We start from the raw sequence: 26,381 nt of genomic DNA on the forward strand, positions 1-26,381 counted from the left end.
ATCTCGCGTCTTTCATCAACTACAAGTACCGCTTTCTAGTTTATAACATGTTGCATCTTTTCATCATCAGCTACAAGTACCACCATCTAGTAAACACTACAAGAACTAAACGAGAGGTGGCTACATACAGGAGACGGTACCGCCATCTAGTGAACACTGCAAGAACTAAACTAGAGGTGGCTACATACAGGGGACGGTACCGCCATCTAGTGAACACTGCAAGAACTAAACTAGAGGTGGCTACATACAGGCTACAGGGGACGCACAGCCCACGCTCTAAGGAGCTTCGCCCCTAAAAGGGACACGAGAGAGAAGTCATGCAGGACAGCGCGAATGCCGTGTGTTGTCCTTGCTGTGTGCTGGCGCTTGTCTTGGCGTTCATCTTGTGTTCGAGTTTTCGAGCCCTGTCTTTGAACATGAATATCTACCAACTAGCTCACCCTTTTCTTTCTTACCCTAAACATTTCTTATGACAGAAAAGTTCATGTTGCTCGTCGACGGAAAATGGTGATCACACGTCTATGCGCCCAGCAGTGCCCTTAATTGAAGGATTCTCAATGCCTCTAGGGCCACAGTGAGAGGCGTGAGAATTGCATGATAACTTGAGAATCTGCACACACCCTATGCTGAATGTCGAATGGCTACATATATAGAAGAAACAGGCAAATCACTGAATACTACAATGCCTCGTGTCGGTGTGCCTTATCTACACGCAGACATCGTGCGTTCATGTTCTTCGTAAAACAATTTTTTTATTCCATTGTACTGATATGCATAGGCTTACTGACATTGTTTCATTGGTCAGAAAACAGGGCTTATAGACGGCCCATTTCTTATTTGGCACACACAGAACTTTTGTGTATCATCATCAGCGTGACTGGGTAGCATCATCAACCCAGCCATGCGATCGCTGTGACCACCTGTGAACTTCTTCATCCCTTATACCCAGCTAACTTTCTGCCCCTCCCTCGCGTGTTTACTTCTCTTGGAATCAAGTCTGTTGCTCTTAAAGGCCAGCAGTTATCTTGCCTACGCGTACGTGCTCTGCGCATGCGCGTTTCTTCTGGTTCTCATCTTGTCATTTCAAGTTACTTCTATCATTCTTGTTCCCACTGCTCGCTGTGTCATCCACAATTTAAGTTGAAATCTATTTCTAAGCATCCACGTTTCTTCTCCATCGGTAAGTACCGGTAAGATGCAGCTGTTACGTACACTATTTCTCTTGTGTGATAGTGGCAGACTAAACTATTCATGATATCAAAATGCCTGCCAAATGTGCTTCACCGCTACATTTTTTTTCACATACTTGAATCTCACCATAGTTCGGTTCCGTGGTCACCACCTGTCGTAAATAGACGTATTCCCTTGCCACTCCCAGTGACTCGCTACTTATCGCAATGTGTTGTCCCGCAGGGGACAGGGCGTGCAGAGATATTGCGCCGTACCATAGTCACCTGTCGTCGTGCATCTCTTTATTTACGTTTTCCCTTACCCCCCGAGAAGTAACAGGCTAGAAACCCACTTTCGAGGCTGACCTCTCCACCAGGCTCATTAAAGGGACACTGAAACGCTTTTTTTAAGCGAGATTATGGTGTCCTGATACGCAATTTTGTGCGGCGAACTCTAAAATAAAGTTGAAAATTTGCATAAATGAGCGAAAATAATTTTATTTTGCCGACAACAAGCAATAGGCTGCGCGGCCGCCATCGCTAGTCTCGCCGCCGCTGTAATTGGTCGAAGCTCCATGACGACACTGTCAGGAAGGTGAGGACAGCCGACTGCGCTCGCCGGCTGTCAATGCCGTGTTTGTGTTGAAATGAAGCATTTGCTGCGAGAATGGCGAGCTATGAAAGTCGGACCGGCTTCGCTTTACATCCGTACATGTTCGAGCCGGTTGCCACTTTTAGCGTGTATCTACAAATCTGGCTCGTACCCACTGTGTGGGATTGGCCATTAAACCAGCGGTTATGAAAAAAACGAGTTTTTAAATTTTGTTCAATAAAAAATAATCATTCAGTCATTTAGAAAATATAAGAGTGGATAATTATAAAGTGACTTACGAACAAAGTAGGTAAATAACTAATAATTTAAGGAGATAAATAGGTGGTAACTCCAAAGAACTAGAATTTCATTAGTTAAAAAAGAAGGAAAATGAACAAGCAAATCTTCGTGTGTCTCTGGGAAATTCGCAAACTGCTACGCAGACGCTGCTGTTGCTGTGGCCTAGAGAAGAAGCCCCATGGAAAAGGATATTTTCAGAATTTATTGATGCTGCACAGTAGCCATGCTTTTTCTTCTTTTCTGTCCCCCTCTCTTTCGCGGCCTCTGCCTTTTAGGGGCGAAGCTCCTTAAGGCGTGGCTTGTGCGTCCCTCATAGTACGAAACCACCAGTGGCACATACCCGAAATAGGTATAACATTTGACCTCCAAGGTGGTGCCGGTGAGAGATTTCTTCTGTGCGTTGTTTAACAATAAAAAATAGTGCTCAATGTACATGCCAATGGCTGCTAATGGGGAATGAGAGATGGGAGCATTCGGCTTTTAGTCAACGCGCATGCTGCGATCCCCATTATCAGCCACTGGCATGTACATTGAGCACTATCTGACAGGAAAACGTTGCTACGTTATACTCGCTGGGCGTAACCTCCATGGTTTTAGAAAGGTTTAGCGAGCGTTGGGCCGCAGTGCCATGAATACAGTGTACTAGTATATACCATGAACTCAAGGTGGTTGAAGGTGGGAAGTAGACCCGAAGCGCAAGCCGTAAGAAAGTGTGCGTGTGCCACCTCTCGTTTAGTCCTTGGAATGTCCACTGAATGGCGGTGCTTCTATATGGGGAATATATGATAAAAAGATGCGAGATGGTGGGACTTGGAGTGTTCAATAGATGGACGAACGGACACACAGACAGATGCATGGATGGACGCATGAACGGACGCAGGGACGGGCGCACGAACAGACGCATGGACGGTCACACAGACGGACGCATAGACGGACGAATGCTTCGCCCCGCTCTCCATCATTCACTCCGTGGATATGCTGCCATTTTTTTTTTATCTTCGTCGCTGTGCAGTTGCGGTTAGGCTAAGTGTGAGGAACCATTTAAACGACATTTCACCTTCAGGGAAGAAACAATGTATACTATCGGAATCAATTTTTCCATGAACATGACTAGGAAGACTTTCCGAAAATATGGTAAGGCTACCAAGTCGCCGAAAAATGTTTGCTCCACGGAATTCACTAGCAGCTTTCTAATCAGCGTGCATGTTTTTCTTTTTTTTTGCAAATAGACATTTGATGTGGTCACCGGGATAACTGGTACAGTTGGGTGGAATGAACTGAATATATAGTGGATGTTTGGATGTTTTATCTTTTCATTGACTTAAATAATATTGCCTATTTTATACGCCTCATGTCTGCCCTTATTTCGGCCGTGAATAACGACAGGATCAACTCGTTCTTTTTTCACAGTGGTGGAGTTCCTCCTCGGAACCGTGAGCAGTTCTGGGACAACACTCCCTTCCTGGAGATGCGAGGAGCCGAGCGCTCCATCCTCAGGAGCAAGCCCGGTGCCATCAAGACGCACCTGCCTTTCGACAGGCAGCCATACTCGCCGCAGGCCAAGTATGCTGTACTCTCAATGACCTACATAACTGCAGCGGGTAAATCATGCTGCAGTATCGTGGTGTACAGTTGTGCCCACTAATAGGGTAAACCCTTAGCAGTGCCATTTTTTGGGCGTGTTGGTAAAGGGAGCTTGACGACATATTGAGCGCTAAGAGACAGGGACAGGAGAGAGTGGACACCACAATGCGCTAACTTCAACAATTTTTATTTTCAGGAAACGCGAACCTATAAATCCGTGTACAGTGGCGCCACCAGTCTAACCACTAGCCCAGCAGAAAAGCCCTTTCTCGATCTAACAAGTCAACTGACGGTGCACTTACACATGCGTCACCTTTGCGAAAGATAGCATGGGCTTCAATTATCTCTCGCACGTCTTTTTCTTTATGCTTCGCCAGAACACTGCAGGATGCGTACAAGGGTGTGCAACCACATTCCACGCAATGTACTGACAAATGGCCATAATTATTCTTGTTTTTAACATTGAGCTTATGTTCACGAAGACGGTCATTAAGGCATCTACCCGTCTGACCTATACATATACCACCACAAGTCAGAGGAAGCCCATAAACTACCCCTAATGACCGTCTTCGTGAACATAAGCTCAATGTTAAAAACAAGAATAATTATGGCCATTTGTCAGTACATTGCGTGGAATGTGGTTGCACACCCTTGTACGCATCCTGCAGTGTTCTGGCGAAGCATAAAGAAAAAGACGTGCGAGAGATAATTGAAGCCCATGCTATCTTTCGCAAAGGTGACGCATGTGTAAGTGCACCGTCAGTTGACTTGTTAGATCGAGAAAGGGCTTTTCTGCTGGGCTAGTGGTTAGACTGGTGGCGCCACTGTACACGGATTTATAGGTTCGCGTTTCCTGAAAATAAAAATTGTTGAAGTTAGCGCATTGTGGTGTCCACTCTCTCCTGTCCCTGTCTCTTAGCGCTCAATATGTCGTCAAGGGTAAACCCGCTTAGCGTGGCAGCGCTCGAAGAGCGCCAGTGCAACCGGCGCGGCCACGTATCGAATCGAAGCGGCGTATGTGCACGCGAGCGCGTCGCTCTTGCTGTACTACAGAGAAGGAAAACCGGCGCTGGGCTACTACGGAACAAAGAGTCAATATAAAGACTCTAGAGGAAAAGCCGCCCTTGCGTGAAAACCTGTAACCACTCGGGTGTCGCCACGATGTAACAATACTCAGCTATCGGGTGATGTACGCTTGCAATCGCCACTGCATGCTGCAATAATCACTGACATTTAAAAAAAAATATTTTGGGGGTCTCTGTTGCATCGCAGCAAGAGACTGTCACATGAAATCGGGTTGTTGGCTCATATCAGCAAAACAAAAGTCACAGCTTTGCCGCAAAGGCGAAGCAATGAACGCAATAGCAACAAATTGGAAAGCCACGCGCTGAATGGCAAGCAGATGGAAACGTGCCCCGCGTTTCTCACACACAAATGACGCATGAAACGTACTGACAGGTGCAGATAAATGCGAAGTAGCGCTTCCGTTCTTACTTCATTGTGTCTTAAAAGCACGCTATTTTCACAATTGAAGACTGTGCAACAATTCCAGTGACTTTGTGTGCGTGGTGACTAGAACAGAATCGTTTCGGTGAAAGCCCAAGGCCAGCCAAGACGTACAATTCTCCCCATCACGAGATAAGGGTGCATGAGACCACCTCCTTCTCTCCGCAGTGCGAAGTACGCGTGGGATACAAGAGCGCGCGCCGCCGCGTCTTGACGATGGGGTGAACGCGCGCTCATTTCACCATCTTACTGGCAATGATGAAAACACGATAGCCCCTCCCCGCCCCACGAGATGCCCATCACCAGCGGTAAGTGTGAGGTATAAATAGCTTGCCGTTTGAACGTTGAAGGACGTGCTCCTCCGTGGCTCAGTGGTTGACGCTTCGCACTTTGATTCCGCGCGTCTTTGATCCGACTATTTTTCTATCTTGCACTTTCACACACACACACACACACACACACACACACACGCGCACGCACGCACGCACACGCACACGCACACGCACACGCACACGCACACGCACGCACATACATACATACATACATACATACATACATACATACATACATACATACATACATACATACATACATACATACATACATACATACATACATACATACATACATACATACATACATACATACATACATACATACATACATACATACACATACACATACATACATTCATAATGATACGGGGCGCGAAAAAACGACACACAACAGAGAAGAAGTACACAGACGACGCGTCGTCTGTGTACTTCTTCTCTGTTGTGTGTCGTTTTTTCGCGCCCCGTATCATCATGAACCAGCACCAACTCGCCCAACTTTTCACTTTACTGAGCATACATTCATACACACACACACACATACACACACATACACATACATACATTCATACACACACACATACATACATACATACACACACATACATACATACATACATACATACATATGTATATATATATATGTATATATATATATGTATATATATATGTATATATGAGATCTAACAGACAATAATGTCAAGGAAGCTATAGTATAGGGGTAGTTATTTGGCCAATTGTAATGTAAATGAAAAGAAAGAAAAGTGGGTGAAAAGATAACTTGCCGTGGGCAGGATCCGAACCTGCGACCTTCGAATAACGCGTTCATTGCTCTACCGCTGAGCTACCACGACAGCTATCCCCCCCAGCCACTTTATTGAGTATCTATGTCAATTTAAACGTGGGAGTGTCAGTCAGCGCCACTAGTAGCCATGGCGGCGAGTGTGGTACACTCTTTATGAGCATGTTTGGCGTCACGTAGCACGTGAACTTATTACTTAACTGGCAGCTGACCAATAGTCCCCCGAATACAACCGAGAGGCACCAAGTCTGCCAGTACGAGACCCTCGTTAATGAATAAGGGAAACAAGAGTATACTTAAGGGCTCGTTTTTCGTGTTTTACGCAATATTATTGAGATCTAACAGACAATAATGCCAAGGAAGGTATAGCAGAAGTTATTAGGGCAATTGTAATGTAAATGAGAAGAAAGAAAAGTGCGTGAAAAGATAACTTGCCCTGTGCAGGATCCGACCCAACAAGTTATCTTTTCACCCACTTTTGTTTCTTCTCATTTACATTACAATTGCCCTAATAACTTCTGCTATACCTTCCTTGGCATTATTGTCTGTTAGATCCCATTAATATTATGTAAAACACGAAACGAGCCCTTAAGTATACTCTTGTTTCCCTTATATATATATATATATATATATATATATATATATATATATATATATATATATATATATAATTTTGCCACCTGATATGCTTGGGTGAGATCCGGGAGTGGAAGAAGACAAAGACGATTTGTCTGAGCTGCTGCTTGGCTAGTCGACTCAACGAACCCAATAAACGAAGTTTGTCTTAAGAAACGTGACAAGACTGGTGGAGGTGCTGGGTACAACGTCTCACGATCCACCCGATGCCCAAGACCCCGTCCAGCAGCCGGAACACAAGCCCTGCACCCGTGGACACTCCTGTTCACAGAGTAAGCCGCCGCCAACGAGGCCTACCACCTGAGACACCAACCACTGACGCAGCGACTATGACTTCGACACAAGATCCCGTGCAAGCTCCGACACCTTCCACGCCGATCTACTGCACCGTCCAGAACCCGCTCATGCCTAGCCCTTTTCATGGAGAGCAGCATGAAGATGTTGACGACTGGCTGAGTGAGTTCGAACGTGTCGCAGCGATAAATTACTGGGATGATGCCGCGAAGCTCCGGAACGTGTACACTTGCCTGAAGGACGGTGCCAAGACGTGGTTTTTGAACAGGGATGATGTTCTGACATCTTGGCGCGAGTTCCAGCGTCGCCTTCTGGAGACCTACAGGAGTCCCGACCGCCGCGAACGAGCGGAGCGTGCACTACAATCACGCATCCAGATGCCAAACGAGACCGTCTCGATGTACGTTGAGGACATAACACGGCTTTTCAAGCGAGCGGATCCTGCTATGGCAGAGGAAAAAAAGTTGCGCCACCTCATGCGTGGTGTGAAGGAACAACTTTTTGCTGGTTTGGTGCGTAGTCCCCCTAAGAGTGTTGCTGAGTTCCTTACTGAAGCGGCAACAATGGAGCAAGTACTGCACCAACGGTCTGCCCTGTTTGACCGTCAAGTGAATGCTGCCTCAACCCCGAAATTTTCGCCACCCCTGGGAGCAAGAGCCCCGAATGGATTCGCGAGATCATCTGATCTGTCGTCCGGGAAGAAATGGAAAAGATGTACGGGACAAGACCAATCGATGTTGGTTCTATCACCAGTGTCATCCGTGACGAGGTCCAACAGGTGTTGCACGCCCATCGTTTTCCGCTGATGTCGGTTGATCCGGAAACGGCTCCTGTGTCTACTGACAGTCGCCGTCGTACGTACGCGGAAGTTTTGCGATCTGCCACGCCTCGTTCTGGTCAAGGAGTCCCGACCCAGCCAGTGCCGCACGTCCCGATCCAGACAGTGCCGCACGTTCCGCTTCAGACAGTTCCTTACGTCCCGATCCAGACAATGATGCCGTCAGTCGCGATTCAGTCGGCGCACGCTGGTTTGGACATCGATGGTCGCCGTGCACCGACGCGCAAGTCTGATATCTGGCGTACGCCGGACAGACGACCCCTCTGCTATCATTGCGGTGAGGCTGGTCACATTTACCGCGAATGCCCATACCGGCAACTTGGCCTGCGTGGATTTTCCGTCAATTCACCTCGTCCCCAAATTGGTCAAAGGCCGAGGGACATCGAAGAATATCTCGCGCAACAGCGTGCACCCTTTACACGACGTCAATCACGGTCACCATCTCCGAGGAGACCCGCAGCCACTGGGTCACGTTTCGATGTGACGGCACGAGAACGCTCTCCAAGCCCCCGTCGGGAAAACTGAAGGCAGCGGCCTTCGGGGGCAAGGTCGCTGGGACTCAAAGTGCGGAAGACCTCCCATCGACGCTTGCACGCAACACGGAAGACATTCAACCAGAGAATAATCGCAGTACCGAAGGAACGCCGAAATCCACATCTGAACCCAGTGACCGCGTGTCACTTGACATACCTGTGCTGATTGACGGTTTTCAGGTCAATGCATTGATAGACACTGGTGCAGACTATTCGATTATCAGCGGGAGGCTAGCAAAAGATCTCAGGAAAGTGATTACGCCGTGGAATGAAACGCGAATTCGAACTGCTGGAGGACACGTTGTAACACCACTGGGTCGCTGTACGGCAAGAGTTAAAATTCGTGCGTCAACGTTTGTGCTCAGCTGCCTCGTTCTGCGCGACTGTTCACGTCAGCTGATTATCGGCATGGACTTCCTTCGGGAATACGGTGCCATCATAAATCTCCGTGAACGCATCGTAGCTGCCTCGTTCTGCGCGACTGTTCACGTCAGCTGATTATCGGCATGGACTTCCTTCGGGAATACGGTGCCATCATAAATCTCCGTGAACGCATCGTGACCTTCTCGACTCAAGGCGCAACAGATCGAGACGCTGATAACTGCCGTAGACCTGCGCTGCGTGTTGCTGATGACAGTGTGACGCTGCCGCCCCGAGCGACTGTTCCCATCGAAGTCATTTGTGAAGACCTCCGGGACGGTGACGTGGTGGCTGAAAGCAACCTATCACTTCTGCTACTCCAAGGTGTATGTGCTGCCCGAAGTGTTGTGCGTGTCCGTAACGGACAGTCACAAATACTAGTTACGAACTTCAACTACGAGCACCGGCATCTTTTCCGCGGAACCACCGTAGCCTATGGAGACCCTGTTGCCGACGTCACGGAGTGCTTCGCGTCCGAGGAAACGCATGAGACCACATCTACATTAAATCGACGCTGTCAGACAAGAGAAAGGCTGCACTTCATGACCTTTTAAAGGAGTTTCGATCTTGCTTCGCCTCTTCTTCCAAAGTCCATCAAACACACCTCGCCAAGCATCGAATTATTACCGACGATGACGTCCGCCCCATCCGGCAGCAGCCTTATCGCGTTTCTTCCAAAGAACGTGCGGCTATTCAGACACAAGTGAAAGATATGCTCGATGACGGGATTATTCAACCATCCAGCAGCCCTTGGTCCTCGCCAGTCGTTCTAGTGAAGAAAAAAGACGGAACGCTGCGATTTTGTATTGACTACAGGAAGCTTAATAGCGTCACGAAAAAAGACGTTTACCCGCTTCCACGGGTCGACGACTCTCTCGACAGATTACGACACGCGAAGTATTTTTCGTCCATCGATCTAAAGAGTGGCTTTTGGCAAATTGAAGTGGATGAACGAGACCGAGAAAAAACTGGGTTTGTGACTCCAGACGGACTTTACGAATTCCGTGTTCTTCCCTTCGGCCTCTGTTCTGCCCCAGCCACTTTTAAGAGGATGATGGACACAGTTCTCGCTGGCTTGAAGTGGCAAAGCTGCCTTGTCTACCTCGATGATGTGGTCATCTTTTCCGAGAGCTTCGAAGAACATCTGAAGCGTCTGAGAAAGATTCTGGACGCCATTCGCACAGCTAAACTCACGCTGAAACCCCAAAAATGCCATTTCGGCTACGAAGAGCTGAAATTTCTGGGGCATGTCATTAGTGCAGATGGAGTGCGACCTGATCCAGAAAAAAACTGCTGCTGTCGCCGCCATCCCTGTTCCATCAAATAAAAGAGCAGTACGCCGTTTCCTCGGCTTGTGCGCGTATTATCGCCGATTTATCGCCAACTTCTCGAAGATAGCTGAACCTCTTACGCGACTCACTCGGGATGACGTGCCTTTTACTTGGAGCGCAGAACAAGATGCAGCGTTCACAGAGCTACGGCGGAGAATACAAACAGCCCCTGTTCTTGCCCACTTTGATGAGGACGCTGCTACAGAAATTCATACAGATGCCAGCAACGTCAGACTTGGCGCTTTCCTTGTACAACGACACGGTGGCGTTGAACATGTAATAGCTTACGCCAGTCGTACTCTTTCTCGAGCCGAGACCAACTATTCTACATCGGAAAAAGAATGCCTCGCAGTCGTGTGGGCGACGACCAAGTTTAGGCCTTACCTCTACGGTCGTCCCTTCAAAGTGGTGACTGACCACCACTCGCTCTGCTGGCTGGCAAATCTCAGAGATCCATCCGGCCGTCTCGCTCGGTGGAGTTTGCGTTTGCAGGAGTTCGATATCACGATTGTGTACAGGTTGTGGTGTACACGTATCCCGAAGGAGTACGGCCACCAGCGTGGGTCCGGTCTTAGCGAGCCGCAGGGCACGCGTTAACCGTCGCCGTGGCGGGAAACACGATACTGCTCAAGTCGCAACACTTTATTGTGGCAACACCAAACGCAGTACAGCCCGTTGCAAATAGGCGCGGCGGGAAAGCAAGTAGGCTTATCCACGCCACGGGCACAAAGTACTACACAGGGTGCCACGAGCACGTCTCCGCGGTAAAGGTAATCCACGGAGACACCGGGACAAAGGGGCCCGGTTGCTCGAGCGAGGGCAAAGGCGCTCGCGTTGGCTTCGAAGGGAGACGGGTCGGCGTAGCTAGGCCACGCACTAGGACACCGTACTGCCCTTCGGCCGTGAGTACGCAGCGGGGCAACAAAAGGTGAGCGTTCGCATCGGGCGCGAGGCGCCGTCAGCGAAGTCCGACGAGCCCCGAGCGACGGGACTCGACGGACGGAAAAGAATGCGTGGCTCACCGTTTGAAGTCCCGGACTGTACCCCCGCTCCCGACGCAGCGCGCGAAAACCTCTCGGGGGTCCCCGCGCGCGGCGCCACAGTCAACATCCGCTACCGGGTGAGGGAGTTAAACGTCACTCCGCCCTTCCCAGCGCGGCTGACGGCAAAGGAGGGCAGACATGTCGGGACATGAGAATGGCAGAAAAGGCGGGAAAGCCCGCGCAAAGGCAGCGGGCCAGCCTCGATTCCCACATCCCCCCCTCCTAAATTTGCCCTTTACCGGTCTGCAAAAGGCAGCCGGACGTCACCCATGCAGTTAAAATGACACTGCTATGAGCTACAGCTAACCTCAGTCCAGCCCTGTTACTGCTGCTAAAAAAGATCACAAATGAGAAACAAAACATAAATAACAAAGTAAACACATGACACTATACAAATAACTGCGGAAGGGAGGACAGAAACGTGGCACTGGTGTTCGTGGTGCTTAAGGGGAATAGCGTCCACTGCGCGGAGGGGCGGAAAAGGGCGTGACAGTGTCCGCTGGGTGCGATGCCCGAGTGCGAGGTCACAGATACGGGAGGGGGCTCACTGGTGGCTTGTTGCTGCTCTTGATAAGCCGCGAGTCCGACGAAAGCCGCTTCGGTTGTTCAGAGGCCCCGCATTTCTGGCTCGATGACGGAGCTGGACGTTGCGGGAAGCCGGGCCTCTCCGGTGGTCAGGGAGGCCGAACCAAAATTGGCTGCAAGGCGCCCTGGCGTTGGCCGGCAAGCATATAGCTACTTTCAAGCGGCCTCGCGCAGGAGCCATGGTGGTAAAGGCAGCGGGGCTTCTTCGACGACGGCCGAGAGCAGAGCACAGCCAGATGGTCTGACGTCAGTGGGTCAGTGACCCCCCAGCACCTCCAGTGTCCGCGTCGATGGAGGGCAGCCATGACGCACTCTTCGCGGGCTCGCACTGAAGCGTCACGCACTTACACACGCACGCACACACACCGCCGACGGCTGCGCAAGCGTAGGCGCAAAGCGTCCTTCGTCTCTCTCTCCCGGCGAGCACCGACACTCAAGGTCACACACAGCTCCCTTCGCGGTAGACGAAACGAACACGGAAAAAAAAGAAAGTAAACGCAGAGCATACTGACACTAAACATCTGGCAAAAAAACAAAACACAAATAACACTTAATATTAGACAAAAGAAACATAAAATACACATGAACACTTAAAAAAAAACTGGCAGCAGACAGGGCGGGGTCAACTCCTTTACGAGAAAAGGCCGTAAAGAAGCCAACCTATACTGAGGCTAGACAGTAAACTGAGGGCCTTCGGTTGCGGAGAAGTCCGCCGTCCGGCGCGAAATCACAAAGGTGACCGCTTCCTCAGATTATACCGGCGCGGGGTCCGAATGCGGTCCGTCGCTCCGGGTGTGCCCGTTGCTTGCGCGAAGTGCCGCAGGGCACTGGCGCGAGCTCGTCAGACCGTGACAAAGGGCTTCAGGTCTGCGATGTGGGCACGGCTGAGTTTTCCCAAAGGGGATCTTTCAGCTAGTACGCGCCACGGACGCTCACTGACAATCGGTTCATAAGACCGGGCGGCTTTCCAACCCTTGGCTCAACCGTTTGTCAGACGTGGCAGGCACGGAATAGCGATAAAAGCCACGCTTCGTGCCGGGCCAGGTCACAACATTGCTCAGTTTGCAAAAACTTTCGAGCCACTCAGGTGACCGGCCATGGATTCGTCGTGAGAGGATCGCAACAGTGCGGCTCTCAGACTTTTGGGCATAACCACCTTAAACGGGTCGCTGGACTCGTCGTCAGTGGCTATATAGTTCAGCAGGAGCCCGTCATGGTCCAGCAAAATGAATCCGCCGGGGACTCAGCGACACACGCTGTTTCAGCCCCCTAATTGCGCCCGCCGCAGAACAAGCAGCGTAACGGCGCTCCGCGCCTCGTCAAGACGGTTTAACGGCGCCCGCCGCAAAGCAAGCAGCGTATACGGCGCTCCGTCCCTCCGAGACTCGAAACGGATCCCTCTGCTGAGCCTTCAGTAGCTCTTCGCTGCCGAAAGCAATTCCCATTCTCCCAAATGAGGGAGTCTGGTATCGCGCCCACTCAGGACCGCAGCAACCGCGCCGCGTGAGTCGGCGTTACGGGTTCGCTCTCGGCCTCGTGGCCTTCGGAAAGCTCCCCCGCTCGGCCGCTTCGCGGTGCGCCGCTTACCTGGTTAGCAGCCAAGGTTTGTCCGCATGGTGACTCACCCTTCTCGCCGAATGGCGGCGAAGCTGCTGTTTCGCCCCCGACGCTTGCATGTGCTAAGGCACCGCGAGCGGCCGTCGCACCGAAATCCAGGTTCTCGGCAGACAACAAGGGGCACGAGATAGCGCGTCAGCTACCACGTAGGAGTGTATTCACCACAAAAAGGGGTGACGACACAGGCGAGCGCCGAAGGGCGCCCGTCGATAGAGGCGGTGGCCTCTTGGTGCAACGCGGCATGCCACGAAGCAGACATAACGTTCGGGTAGGGCAAGAGGCCCATTCCGAAGCGACGCGCCATCTCCAAAGGGAGCGGCTAGGCGCCTCGTGTCGTCACCGCAATAGGGGGTACCGACACAGACGGGTGCAGAAGGGTTCCCGTCAATAGAGGCAATGGCCTCCGTGTGCAACGCGGCATCCGCTAAAAGGGACAGCGGACAAAAGTCCCGCGAGGCAGCCATGTTGCGACGAGCCCGAATCGCGCAGGCGAACTGACTCGCTAAGAGCAGTCAAAAGCTAGAGCTTTTGATACCGCGTTGGGCGCCAGTGTGGTGTACACGTATCCCGAAGGAGTACGGCCACCAGCGTGGGTCCGGTCTTAGCGAGCCGCAGGGCACGCGTTAACCGTCGCCGTGGCGGGAAACACGATACTGCTCAAGTCGCAACACTTTATTGTGGCAACACCAAACGCAGTACAGCCCGTTGCAAAAAGGCGCGGCGGGAAAGCAAGTAGGCTTATCCACGCCACGGGCACAAAGTACTACACAGGGGTGCCACGAGCACGTCTCCGCGGTAAAGGTGATCCACGGAGACACCGGGACAAAGGGGCCCGGTTGCTCGAGCGAGGGCAAAGGCGCTCGCGTTGGCTTCGAAGGGAGACGGGTCGGCGTAGCTAGGCCACGCACTAGGACACCGTACTGCCCTTCGGCCGTGAGTACGCAGCGGGGCAACAAAAGGTGAGCGTTCGCATCGGGCGCGAGGCGCCGTCAGCGAAGTCCGACGAGCCCCGAGCGACGGGACTCGACGGACGGAAAAGAATGCGTGGCTCACCGTTTGAAGTCCCGGACTGTACCCCCGCTCCCGACGCAGCGCGCGAAAACCTCTCGGGGGTCCCCGCGCGCGGCGCCACAGTCAACATCCGCTACCGGGTGAGGGAGTTAAACGTCACTCCGCCCTTCCCAGCGCGGCTGACGGCAAAGGAGGGCAGACATGTCGGGACATGAGAATGGCAGAAAAGGCGGGAAAGCCCGCGCAAAGGCAGCGGGCCAGCCTCGATTCCCACAAGGTCAGGGCGCAAACATGAAGATGCCGACGCGCTTTCTCGAGCGCCTGTGGGGCACGCTGTCAGGGGCTCCGAGGATGAAGATGCCTTTCTCGGAGCAGTCAGCGATTCCAAATTTATGTCAAAACAGCGGGCAGACGACGAATTACGCCCAGCTATTGATTCCCTGGAAGGCCGGAACTCTCAGGTCCCTCGACACATTGCTCGCGAACTGTCCTCTTTTTGTCTAAGAAGAGGCATTCTTTACAGGAAAAACGCCCGTGGTAGCGACAAAGCCTTCCTACTCGTTGTTCCTACCGAAATGCGGGACGAGATCCTCCTTGCGGGCCCCGATGAGCCCACGTCAGGACATTTGGGCTATTCGCGAACTCTCGCCAGAGTTCGCCAACAGTATTACTGGCCGCGACTATCAACAAGTGTACATCGATACGTGAAAGGCTGCCGTGAGTGCCAGCGTCGCAAGACTCCGCCTGTGAGACCCGCAGGCCTGCTCCAGCCGATCGCACCTCCACAGACACCGTTTGACCTCGTGGGAATGGACCTTCTTGGACCCTTCCCTTTGTCGTCCTCTGGGAACAAATGGATTATAGTTGCGACAGATTATCTCACTCGGTATGCTGAAACAAAAGCGTTACCCCGTGGCACATCCTCTGAAGTCGCGCAGTTCTTCGTGCACCAAATCGTCCTACGGCATGGTGCCCCGTGATGCGTGATTACGGACAGAGGGACGTCATTTACAGCACGAATGATGGAGGACATTTTTAAATTGAGCTGCACAACTCATCGAAAAACGACGGTTTATCACCCGCAATCGAATGGACTGACAGAGAGGCTTAACAAGACCATAGCGGACATGCTGTCAATGTACGTTGACGTACAACACAAAACCTGGGACGAAATTCTTCCGTACATCACGTTTGCATACAATACGGCAACGCAAGAAACAACGCGATTTCCGCCTTTCCGACTCGTTTACGGACGCAACGTGCGAACCATGCTCGATGCTATGCTTCCATGTGACCAAAGCAATGAAATCGCTCCAGACGCTGAGGAATACACTCAATACGCCGAAGAAGCTCGTCAGCTAGCTCGCATAAACACCAGTCGCCAACAAGATGAAGACGCACGACGTTACAACCTCCGCCATCGAAATGTCACCTACCACCCTGGGGACCGAGTGTGGGTATGGACCCCTGTCCGGCGACCAGGCTTATCCGAAAAACTCCTAAGCCGTTATTTTGGACCGTACAAGGTTCTTAGATGTGTCACCGATCTTACCTACGAGGTATTTCCGGACGGCGCAGCGTCTTCTCGTCGACAGCTTCGGCCCGAAACCGTGCATGTCGTTAGGCTGAAGCCGTACTTCACACAGTAGCCCTTGTGGTTCACGTGTTGCGACAAGCCGTGACATTGTGCTGCTGCTGTTGGTGTTCTCCTGTGTTTTTATGCCTTTTGTTTTTGCGCTTGGCGCAAGCATTGGCGCGATTTCCTCATTTGCGCTGCGAGTACTGGCACTCTCCCTCCTTTGGTTCTCTGTATCTGCGTGTATATGCCTTCATTTTTTTTTTTCGTTACGAGCATCGAGTCGATGCTTTCAAAGGGGGGACTAATGCCACCTGATATGCTTGGGTGAGATCCGGGAGTGGAAGAAGACAAAAGACGATCTGTCTGAGCTGCTGCTTGGCTAGTCGACTCAACGAACCCAATAAACGAAGTTTGTCTTAAGAAACGTGACAATATATATATATATATATATATATATATATATATATATATATATATATATATATATATATATACGTATGTATATATATATATATATATATACGTATGTATATATATATATATATATATATATATACGTATGTATAAGGTGAGTGATGGTGACGCAAACGTCGACGACGACGCCGGCGGCAAAATCCAGCTGAGAGTGTGCATATAATTACTATCGCAACAAAAACACGGTCGCTGACATGCACGAAAGCCGGCGGAATCTGCCGCGCGGCTCCGCTCCGAAATGTTTATACAGTACAAGGATGGTGGCGCCATCTAGTGAGCAGGACTGCACACTTTGTCCCCGTGAAGCAAATTACATATAGTAAGACCATTGTATCTTTCACAAATGTAGTTGAATAACCATCACACAATTTTGTACTTGCTTTTAATACGTGAGCACATCTGTTTATGATTATGCTTCGAAAATTTGAGTTGATTGAATTTATATATTTTGCGCTTCTTTCGAGTATTGCAATGGGAACAATTACAACTCTCCAAGATATCAGCGCTTTGGTGGTTGTAGTTGCTGCGCCCCAGCTTTTTCTCTAGTCAGTATATTAATTTTATCCTACGGAATGACACTCTTAAGTGATGAAACAGCATCTTCAGTGTGCCATGTGCATATGCGTCGCTAAGCTTCGATGCGCGGCCACGCCGGCATGCTGAGCCACGTTCGCCTTAACAGTCGGCAGCACATACAGGGGGATTAATGGCATAAAACCGTGTAGGTGATGTGAGATACGCGTACGTGGTGGACGACATCTATAAGGTGAACACCTAGTTGAGATTCAAGGCAGAAAAATGGAGTGTTTGTTCTACTTCTGGCTCTTGGCTTCTAACCTGGGTTCTCGCCACTGCCATTCCCTCCTCGAGCGTGCTCCTTCACTGCGCTCCGCATTCGCCCTCTTTCGCCCTAGTTCATTGTACCTGTTTCGATGCCGCTGACGTCGCTCACCGCAAGATCGGGTGCCTAACAGCTGCGCCCTGACATGTAGACAAAAAAAGAAGTCACAGTTTCGCCGCAAGGGCGAAGCAACGAATGTGATAGCAACAACTGGGAATGTCACGCTGACAACGGCAAGCAGATCTAAACGCGCAGCACGCTGCTTATACACAAATGACGCACGAAAACAGTACACGCAAGATGAGAGCGAAATAACGTTCATAGCTCGACACTTAACGTACTGTTTAAACAAAAACGACAGCCCTGCCATGGTGGTCAAGTGGCTAAGATGCTCGGCTGCTGACCCGCAGGTCGCGGGATCGAATCCCGGCTGCGGTGGCTGCATTTTCGATGGAAGCGGAAATGTTGTATGCCCGTGTGCTCAGATTTGGGGGTACGTTCAAGAACCCCAGGTGGTGGAAATTTCTGGAGCCCTCCATTACGGCATCTCTCATATTTATATGGTGGCTTTCGGACGTTAAACCCACAAATCAATCAGTTGAACAAAAACGGCACATGAAACGTAATCTTAGGTACTATAGCTGAGTGCAACAAGTGTCACAAGTGTTACTTTGCTGTGTGTGAAAACCGCGCCTTTTTGCGCAAATGGGGCCCGTGCAGCGAGCAAATGATCTTTGTGGGCCCGGCAAACTGCAACGCGATCGTACTGGTGAAAGCCGAAAGATAAGCACACGCGCACCCCCCCCCCCCTCCTTCCCTCTGAGGGGTGAAGTACGTGTGGGGGATGAGCTGGCGACTACGCTTCGCGACGAGCTGGGCGCCGAGCGCGCTCGTTGCGCCATCTCGATGGTAATGCTGAAAACACTATTTCACAAGAGATTTGCATCACCAGTGATGCGTGGTATATATAGATTGCTTGCCCTTTGAGCATTTAGGGAGGTGCTCTTTCGTGGCTCAGTAGCTAATGGCACGCGCTCAGGAGCGCGAAACCAGACATTCGATTACGCGCAACGGGGTCTTCTAGATTTTTTCAGATACGAAGAAGCTTTTTGACTAGCCTGTGTAACGCTGTTTTCCGTCCGTACCGCGTATTCCTGGCCGCAGGTGTTGGGGCGATGACAAGTAGGTCAGTCCTTCCCTCGCAGGGCGCGCGCGTTAACGTCACTGCCTCCCTAGCCTATAACATAACACCGCTCGCTGCGTGTTATGTTACTCGCTCCAGCCTCTTTACCGCTGGCAACATTCGAGCGCACAACGAGTGGCAACACTCTTTCGGCTCGTTTATCGGCCATGTACTTACACAAAACCCAACCGCACTCCCGTGTCTGCGCTTCAAAGAAACGTGAACTCGAGTAAAGGCTACACCGAGTTTCGTTTTAAACCATTTTTCCAGCCCTATATACGTCGACGTCCGTTTCAGGCGGGTCAACTCCGTGCGCACCACTGCTGCTTCGCATCCCGTTATGGTTCGCTTGGGGAAGGTGGTCTATACTTTTTTATTTCTTGATTTTCATATTGTAACAAGGTCGTCACATGATTTATTTATTTATTGATTGATATGGGGGGTTTAATGTCCTCAAATCACCATATGATTATGAGAGACGCCGTAGTGGAGGGCTCCGGAAATTTCGACCACCTGGGGTTCTTTAACGTGCGCCCAAATCTGAGCACACGGGCCTACAACATTTCCGCCTCCACCGGAAATGCAGCCGCCGCAGCCGGGATTTGATCCCGCGACCTGCGGGTCAGCAGTCGAGTACCTTAGCCACTAGACCACCGCGGCGGGGCGAGGTCGTCACATGAACGAAGGGAGTAGACTGCAGGTTGCCAATGGAACTGTATATTCAGGCCGAACTTGTAGGCACGTAAAAAGAGAGTCAGATTACAGCAAGAAACTGGCACTTATAGCGGCAAACAGAGCGTCGACTGTCGATCAACAGGCAAACGACGACGCACGTCGGTATTTATACATGTGTCGTCGAATGTTCCAGCGTTATCGCTAGCGGTCACATTTGTTACAGAACAATCTGTAATGTTCGGGTTGTGTGCGTAATTACATCAGGACGTTATACAATTATTTCGACGGTTCTTTAGTCAATCGGTGTGGTTGCTCAAGGAGACACACCCACACGTGTAATGGAGTGGTAACAATACTTGAGCAAGGAGCGTGACAATATATACAGATACGTACACATTAAGGTGAATGACGACGGTGACAAATGCCAACGTCGACGCCAAAGCCGGAGGCAAAAATCACTCGAGAGTGTACATGCAATTGCTATCTTAATAAAAGGGAATTGTGTGATGTATTTCTTGAAAGTGAACAAGAGCCAAGAAGTCCAACTCGCCATGTTACATGAACTTGAAGCTATGCCATACTTCTGATAACGGCCGGTCCATTTCGAGGGCAAAGGTGTGGAAGTAAATTTTTGAAGTGCAACGTTGGAGATTCCCGGCTCTCATAATCGTTCAATTTCTAGCGCTATTTCTACTATATCCTACCGCTAACTCTGTATTTAACCTTGCGCTAATGTAATTCTCATGTACGTAATTGTGTGGGCAAGAAGATTTAAAATGTTTTTTCTCTAAACCTCCTAGGCTGTAAGTCTAAATCACGCGCAAAAAAAAAAAACCAGCACTATAGTGTCGCGCTTGTGTTGGTCGTAGCGTAGAACTAAATCCTGCTATGCAGCTCTACTGCTAGGAAAGCTGAACGAGTGCGTTGCCCGGGTAACCCAGTGACTCCATTGGTAATCGCGTGCTTGCCGAGACCGTTTACTTCGCGGCGCGGCCCTCATCCCAACGTTTCAGGAAGTTTTTCGCAGTTTTAGGTAAAACGTCAGGTAAAAGTTTTAGATAAATTTTCGGTAAAACTCGAGATGCTTGTGTTGTTTGATAGTCCTGCATGCGGGGCCACTTATGACCGATAGTGACACCCGCCACGGCGCTGTAGTGGCTAAAGCACTCGACTTCTGAGCCGCAGGCTGCGCGATCGAATACCAGCCACGGCGGACGCATTTTTGATAAAGTCGGAAATGCTTGAGACCCGTGTCCTCAGATCAAGCTGCACGTTAAAGAACTCCAGGTGGTCAAAACTTCCAGAGCCCTCCACTACGGTGTCTTTCATATTCATATGGAGGTTCTGTAAACTCAACATATCAATCGATTATGGTGGTGGTCTCCACTTCGACAGAATGGTGAAGCGTAGCACAGGAAAATTAAAATGTGGACTGCGTGGCCAAAACTACATTACCGCAGTGCTAAGGCGCCATTTCGCAATGCCAAGGAGCTATTGACAAGCTCAGGAATACGTAGTGTAGCCCATGAACAAGATTTTGTGACTGCACGCTCAAAGAGGATTGGTCAGTTGAAGTAAAGACTCGCGTGAATTGTTTTCGAAGTTTCGAAATCGAAGTACTTGAAGTCTGTTACGTTGGCGGCGGAGACGCCGCCGGAGACATGAACTAGTCGTTGTCACCAGGCAGAAGACAGCATTTATTGACCGCTTGAAACTTGTATCATGAGAGAGGGGACATGGGGTGGAGAGGGAACAAAGAGAGAGAGAGAGAGAGAGAGAGAGAGAGAGAGAGAGAGAGAGAGAGAAAAGACGCGTGCAAGTGCTGCTCTGTGTCCACTTCGGCAACCGCTGGCGTTGCAACAAAGGTAGTGCTCTAGTTAAGCGGAACCTTGTGCAGTCGACGGAGTTCAAGCAAAAGTTCGGCGGAAGTGTATATCGTGAGTAATTCTAGCGCAATTGAACCGCACTGACATGTGGTTCACTTCGGCTAATGTTTACATATGCTGCAAGCAACAATCGATGAAAAACAATGGTCCCAACTCGCAGCGTTGTTACGCCCACCTATTTATTAGGCTCAGCGCCGAAGGCCGTGCATGCACCTGTGCTAGCAAACAAAAATCTGCACGCTTTACCAATTTCATTGCACAAAGTAACACTTGCTCGCGAATGCAATGTCGACAGACCCCCGAATCCCAAGTTCGCTTGTCTACCCGGCACGCATAAAGTAAAGCTCTTTATCCTTGTGGAAGGCCGTCTACAACGTATGCCACAACAGCGAGGTCGTTGGCATTTGGGTTCGCCCCATCTTCGACGCTTTCTTCATCGCTTGATCAGGTGGCGATGGGGTTGAAGTCAAGCGTGTACGGCGTCTTCACCGCTTTTGCTGTTCGATACCACTGCCCAAATAGCGAGGTGATGATGGGCCCGACGACATGGCGATGCTAAACGCCGCAACACTTGCAACACACTGACACTGGCGGACCACGCAACAAGCAACACTAGCAACACATCGCACACAGTGACTGCGTGCGGAAGGTTCTGTTTGATAGCAGACGACGGCACTGCTCCTTACGGCTTGTCACTCACGTCATGGCGAAATGACGGTCGCCGCGCCGTTGGGCAGAGTTTACAGCCGGCGACTTCTACGGCATATTTTGGACTGAAATAATCTTTTACAGCCCAGTGCTCACATGTGTACAAGCATATTTGACCATCTACCTCCGTTTTTCGCCGAAAGCCACTAAGTGCTGGGTGACCACGTGATGGCCCCTTTATATACTTGCGTGTCCATAACCCTGCACTTCAAAGAGGGCAGGACGGGCACACTTGAGTAAAGTTTTCTGGCTTCCCTTTAATGGTGATGCATCCGCGGGCATATGCCCTACCAGGATATGATTATAGTGTGCTACAGTAATATAACCTTTTATAGAAGGGTCGGCAATTGGTTGAGTAGTTCAGTTTGCTGCAGTAAAGTCGTCTGCTAGTTGTCGTATCGTAGGGGAGCGGCGTGAAAGACAAAGGCCGAAAAGGCACACATACAACCACAAGTAGCACTAGATGCAACCAGATATTATCATCTGAGATTTAACATCCCAAACCAGGATATGATCGTGGCATGTGGTGGAAATTTTACCTTGTCCCTCCACGTCTTTCGCGATGGAACCCCCTACGATAAACTTTTTTTGAATGTTTTCCTGCTTTAAATGTACCACAAACGTTTGACGCCGTCTGTACACCCATTGACACATGTCACTTGACGCAGGTACCTGTACATCACGCGCAACCCGTTCGACTGCTGCGTGTCCTACTACTACCACACCAAGCACCTGCCGGGCTACTGCTTCGGACAGGGCACCTTCGGTGACTTCTTCGAGCTGTTCATCACGGGTGACTTCGAGTACGGCGACTACTTCGACCACCTGCTCTCGTGGTACGCGCACCGGTTGGACCCCAACGTGCTATTCCTGACGTACGAGGATATCAAGGAGGACACATCAGCCGCCGTCGTCAAGATCGCCGGCTTTCTCGGAAATGAGTACGCCTCGAGGCTGTGCCGAGAACCGGCGCTAGTGGGCCGCATCTTGGAGGCCGCGGCGCTGGGCAACATGAAGAAGGTCTTCAACTCGTGCGACTTCCCCGTCACAGAGGAGGTGTGTGAACGGTTAGCACGTACTGTCTCCATAACAGTTTACCTGAGCAAACATATGCAAATGTGTGAACGCGAAATAGTTTAACTATCTCCAGATACAGCATGATTACGTGGCAACATATTATAGATCAATCGTTGCCGCACGACTTAGCCAGAACTGGTTTTTCGCTCTGTCAGAGTGTTCATTAAGAGCAGGCACACGGTGATGAATGACCGAAGCGCAGAGCGAGAAAGAGGGTGAAAAATAAAGAAAAATAAAAAAAGTTGGCAAAAACAGCTTCTTGCCGAGGCTGGATTCAAATCAGCGTATGCGCGATTCTTACGCGCGCTTTGTTACCAGTAAGTTATTCAGGCACACTAGCAGAGCTTAGCATAGCCTTACAATGTATAGTATATAGTGTAACTATGAAATGAATCGAATAGCGTTGCGATATGGAGTGCACCAATGGACTAAGCTCGCTCCAGAGCATTCCCGCTGCGTGACAATTGTGTACCAAGGATAAGTAGGTGGGGGTAACTAAGAGAAATGTGGTGGTAAGGAGGGGGTCAATGAGGAGCAGCGAGAACAAAGCAAGCATAGAAAGAAAGAGATAGAGAATTAGACATAACTAAGGCAAGAAATACAAGTGAGGAGAGAGGAAAATAAATATATAGGAAATGGGAAGAGGTATAAAGTGTGTGTGTGTGTGTGTGCGTGTGCGTGTGCGTGTGCGTGCGTGTGCGTGTGCGTGTGCGTGCGCGTGTGCGTGCGCGTGCGCGTGTGCGTGCGCGTGTGCGTGTGCGTGCGCGTGCGTGTGTGTGTGCGCGTGTGTGTGTGTGCGTGCGTGCGCGTGCGTGTGTGTGCGTGCGTGCGTGTGCGTGTGTGTGCGTGCGCGTGTGTGCGCGTGCGCGTGCGTGCGTGTGTGTGCGTGTGTGTGTGTGTGTGTGTGTGTGTGTGTGTGTGTGTGTGTGTGTGTGTGTGTGTGTGTGTGTGTGTGTGTGTGTGTCGCTCGTCAAATGTGCGGGTAACGCTTCTATAGACACGTCGGCGTTCAGGGAACGGGAGTACGCTTGTGCAGAGTTTTCCCGGCAACACCATCTTCGTTTTGGTGAACAAGGGTAAGTATCCGAAGATCATGACAAAGAATTGACCGGCAAGCTCATGCTTACGTAGGACAGACGACTGGTTAGAGCAACAGAATGGTTCGAAGTGATGACAAATGCAGTCGAAGAAGGCAACAAGTTTATTCATCATTGCACTAAAGAAAGGCCACCAGTTAGACGGAGTAAGAAAATAAAAAAAGGTTCGCAAAGTGAAACAAAATCAGCACGCACAAAATACATTGAAATTAAAACACACATGGAGGGGCGAGGATGGGGGTGGTGCTTCAGCTTGCACTAGGTGGAAAGAATTTGACGATGATTATGGAACCTGACGAGCAATAATGCCGTTTTCTATTAGGCAAGAGTAATACCTTGATGTTGAACAGGTACTATTTGTGCAGTGTGTTGTCCGACGAATAATTCTAATTCTTGCAACAACGCAACAGACTGGTACATACATTGTTTCTGTCTGTGCTTGAACTCCCTGAACAACTTAAGCCTTTATGAACTTAGAAGTAAATAGAGCTGCCGCAGAAGACTATCACATAAATAAATTGAAAGTGAGAAGTCTGTTGGAAAAGTCAGTGTTTAGCAATAATGCATACTAGTGCCTACCATGGTTGACAGTGGCTATGTTGCTGTGTGGTTGACAATGACGTCACCGGATCGACTCCCGGCTGAGGAGACTACTACTGTTGAAGGAGGGGAAAAACACCCGTGTACGCAGACTTAGGTGTCTTTTAAGTGAAGAACCACAAATAGCTAGAGCTGATTCGGGGTGTACCGCTTCGTCCTGCCGTAAAATCATATTCTGCTTTCGCACGTGCAAGCAAGCATATAAGCTTGTATTTCGACATGGCAACATCATACCAGAGGTGATAACATATTGCTTATTTGTGATATGCGTCACTGAGAATAAATACTTTATTATATTTTTCTATTGATGAGAAGCATATTTACGAAAAGGTTTCTAAGAGTCATTTGTAACGATTCCTAGCTGATTTCAACAGCGATCACCGTAAAAGAAAATGATGCATGTAAGCATGAACAAAAGATAAGAAACGAAACCAAGGTGACTTTTGGGCTATTTAGTTTTCTTGCATTCGGGTCTTCGCGCTCGTCTCTTCACCAATGACTCAGTGCCAGCTAGCTCAATTATTGGCAGTTTCCGTAAGTAATCAATATATCGCTATTTCAATTGTGAGAGTGTCGTAAGTTAACGCGCCAAAGTGAGTGAATCAATAAATCCCAATTGCAGCTTTCAGTGGCACAGTGGTTATGAAATTATCGATGCTCGACTAATGGACCCCAAAGTTGTGGGTTCGATCTCTTCCACGGCGTACGAAGTTTGGTGTAGGCGAAATGATGTAGGCCTGGGGGCACGTTAAAAAAAATAACAGACGCTGAAAATGTACGAAGCCCTGCACAACGGTGTGTCACGTAATATTATTCAGGCTTTGGTACGTAACGTAAAAAGTAACGTTTTTATAATAATAATTCATAGCAGAAATGTTTCGGTATGCCCCAAGTGGTCAAAATTTCCGGAGCCCTCCACTACGGCGTCTTCCATAATCACATGGTGGTTTTGGGACATTCAACCCCACATATCAATCAATCATCAATCAACGTTTCGGTATGTGAAACTGTGAACGTGTTTCACTGTTTTCAAAAATACATTTCAGCAAAAAGCGGCAAGCATCAAAGAACAAGAACGGCAAGCCGCAGCGAGCTTGGAAGAACTTGTCCGAAGGCCCATGACTGGCGAGTTTGTCCGCAAGGGCGCTGTGGGTGACTGGAAGGGACACTTCTCTCCGGTGCAGGTGCAGAGGATGCTGGAACGCATCAGAGTCAAGACGGCGGGAAGTGACGTCATGGACTTGTGGAAGGACATCGACATTCCTCGATGACGTATACAGTTGACAGGTCCCGAAATTGAAATAAATGTTGTCTACTTCTCGGTCACTTGCTTCTTTTGTTATGCTGATTCGCGCAGTAAATTTTGTGATCATCCGTGTGTTTCGAAAGTTATCGAAGCTGCCGTCCGGTGAATGTGTGAAGAGCCATCACCAATTCTCGTCTAACGTCCTTCAAAAGCTCACATCTTTTTCTTCTCATTATATGTAGTGATCCCACCACGTCGAACGCAATTTGCACCTAACGTTGGGTTGTACTGCCTCCAAGATGGGAGGCACCTCAAGTGGTTACCCAAGGGGACATGGCCAGTGGCCGATGGTCGGTTAAGGGCCGGCAACCAGTCGGTGGCCAGTTCAGTCGGCGAGACAACCCAAAAAAGTGGTCGGCCCG

General features: G+C 49.9%; 1 protein-coding gene across 1 annotated transcript in view; it reads left to right on the forward strand.

Moving 5' to 3' along the window:
* LOC119167636 (sulfotransferase ssu-1) overlaps nt 1-26,039 on the forward strand; it is a 49,440-nt gene extending 23,401 nt beyond the window's left edge. Inside the window, exons 3-5 of the mRNA XM_037419143.2 lie at nt 3,472-3,624; nt 22,608-22,995; nt 25,760-26,039. Coding sequence (XP_037275040.1) covers nt 3,472-3,624; nt 22,608-22,995; nt 25,760-25,984 — 766 coding nt within the window. The 3' untranslated portion in view covers nt 25,985-26,039. The remainder of the gene's footprint in view (nt 1-3,471; nt 3,625-22,607; nt 22,996-25,759) is intronic.
* The last annotated feature ends 342 nt before the right edge of the window (nt 26,040-26,381 follow it).

The sequence above is a fragment of the Rhipicephalus microplus genome, chromosome 6 (assembly GCF_043290135.1).
Source record: "Rhipicephalus microplus isolate Deutch F79 chromosome 6, USDA_Rmic, whole genome shotgun sequence".
NCBI classification, from domain to species: Eukaryota; Metazoa; Arthropoda; class Arachnida; order Ixodida; family Ixodidae; genus Rhipicephalus; species Rhipicephalus microplus.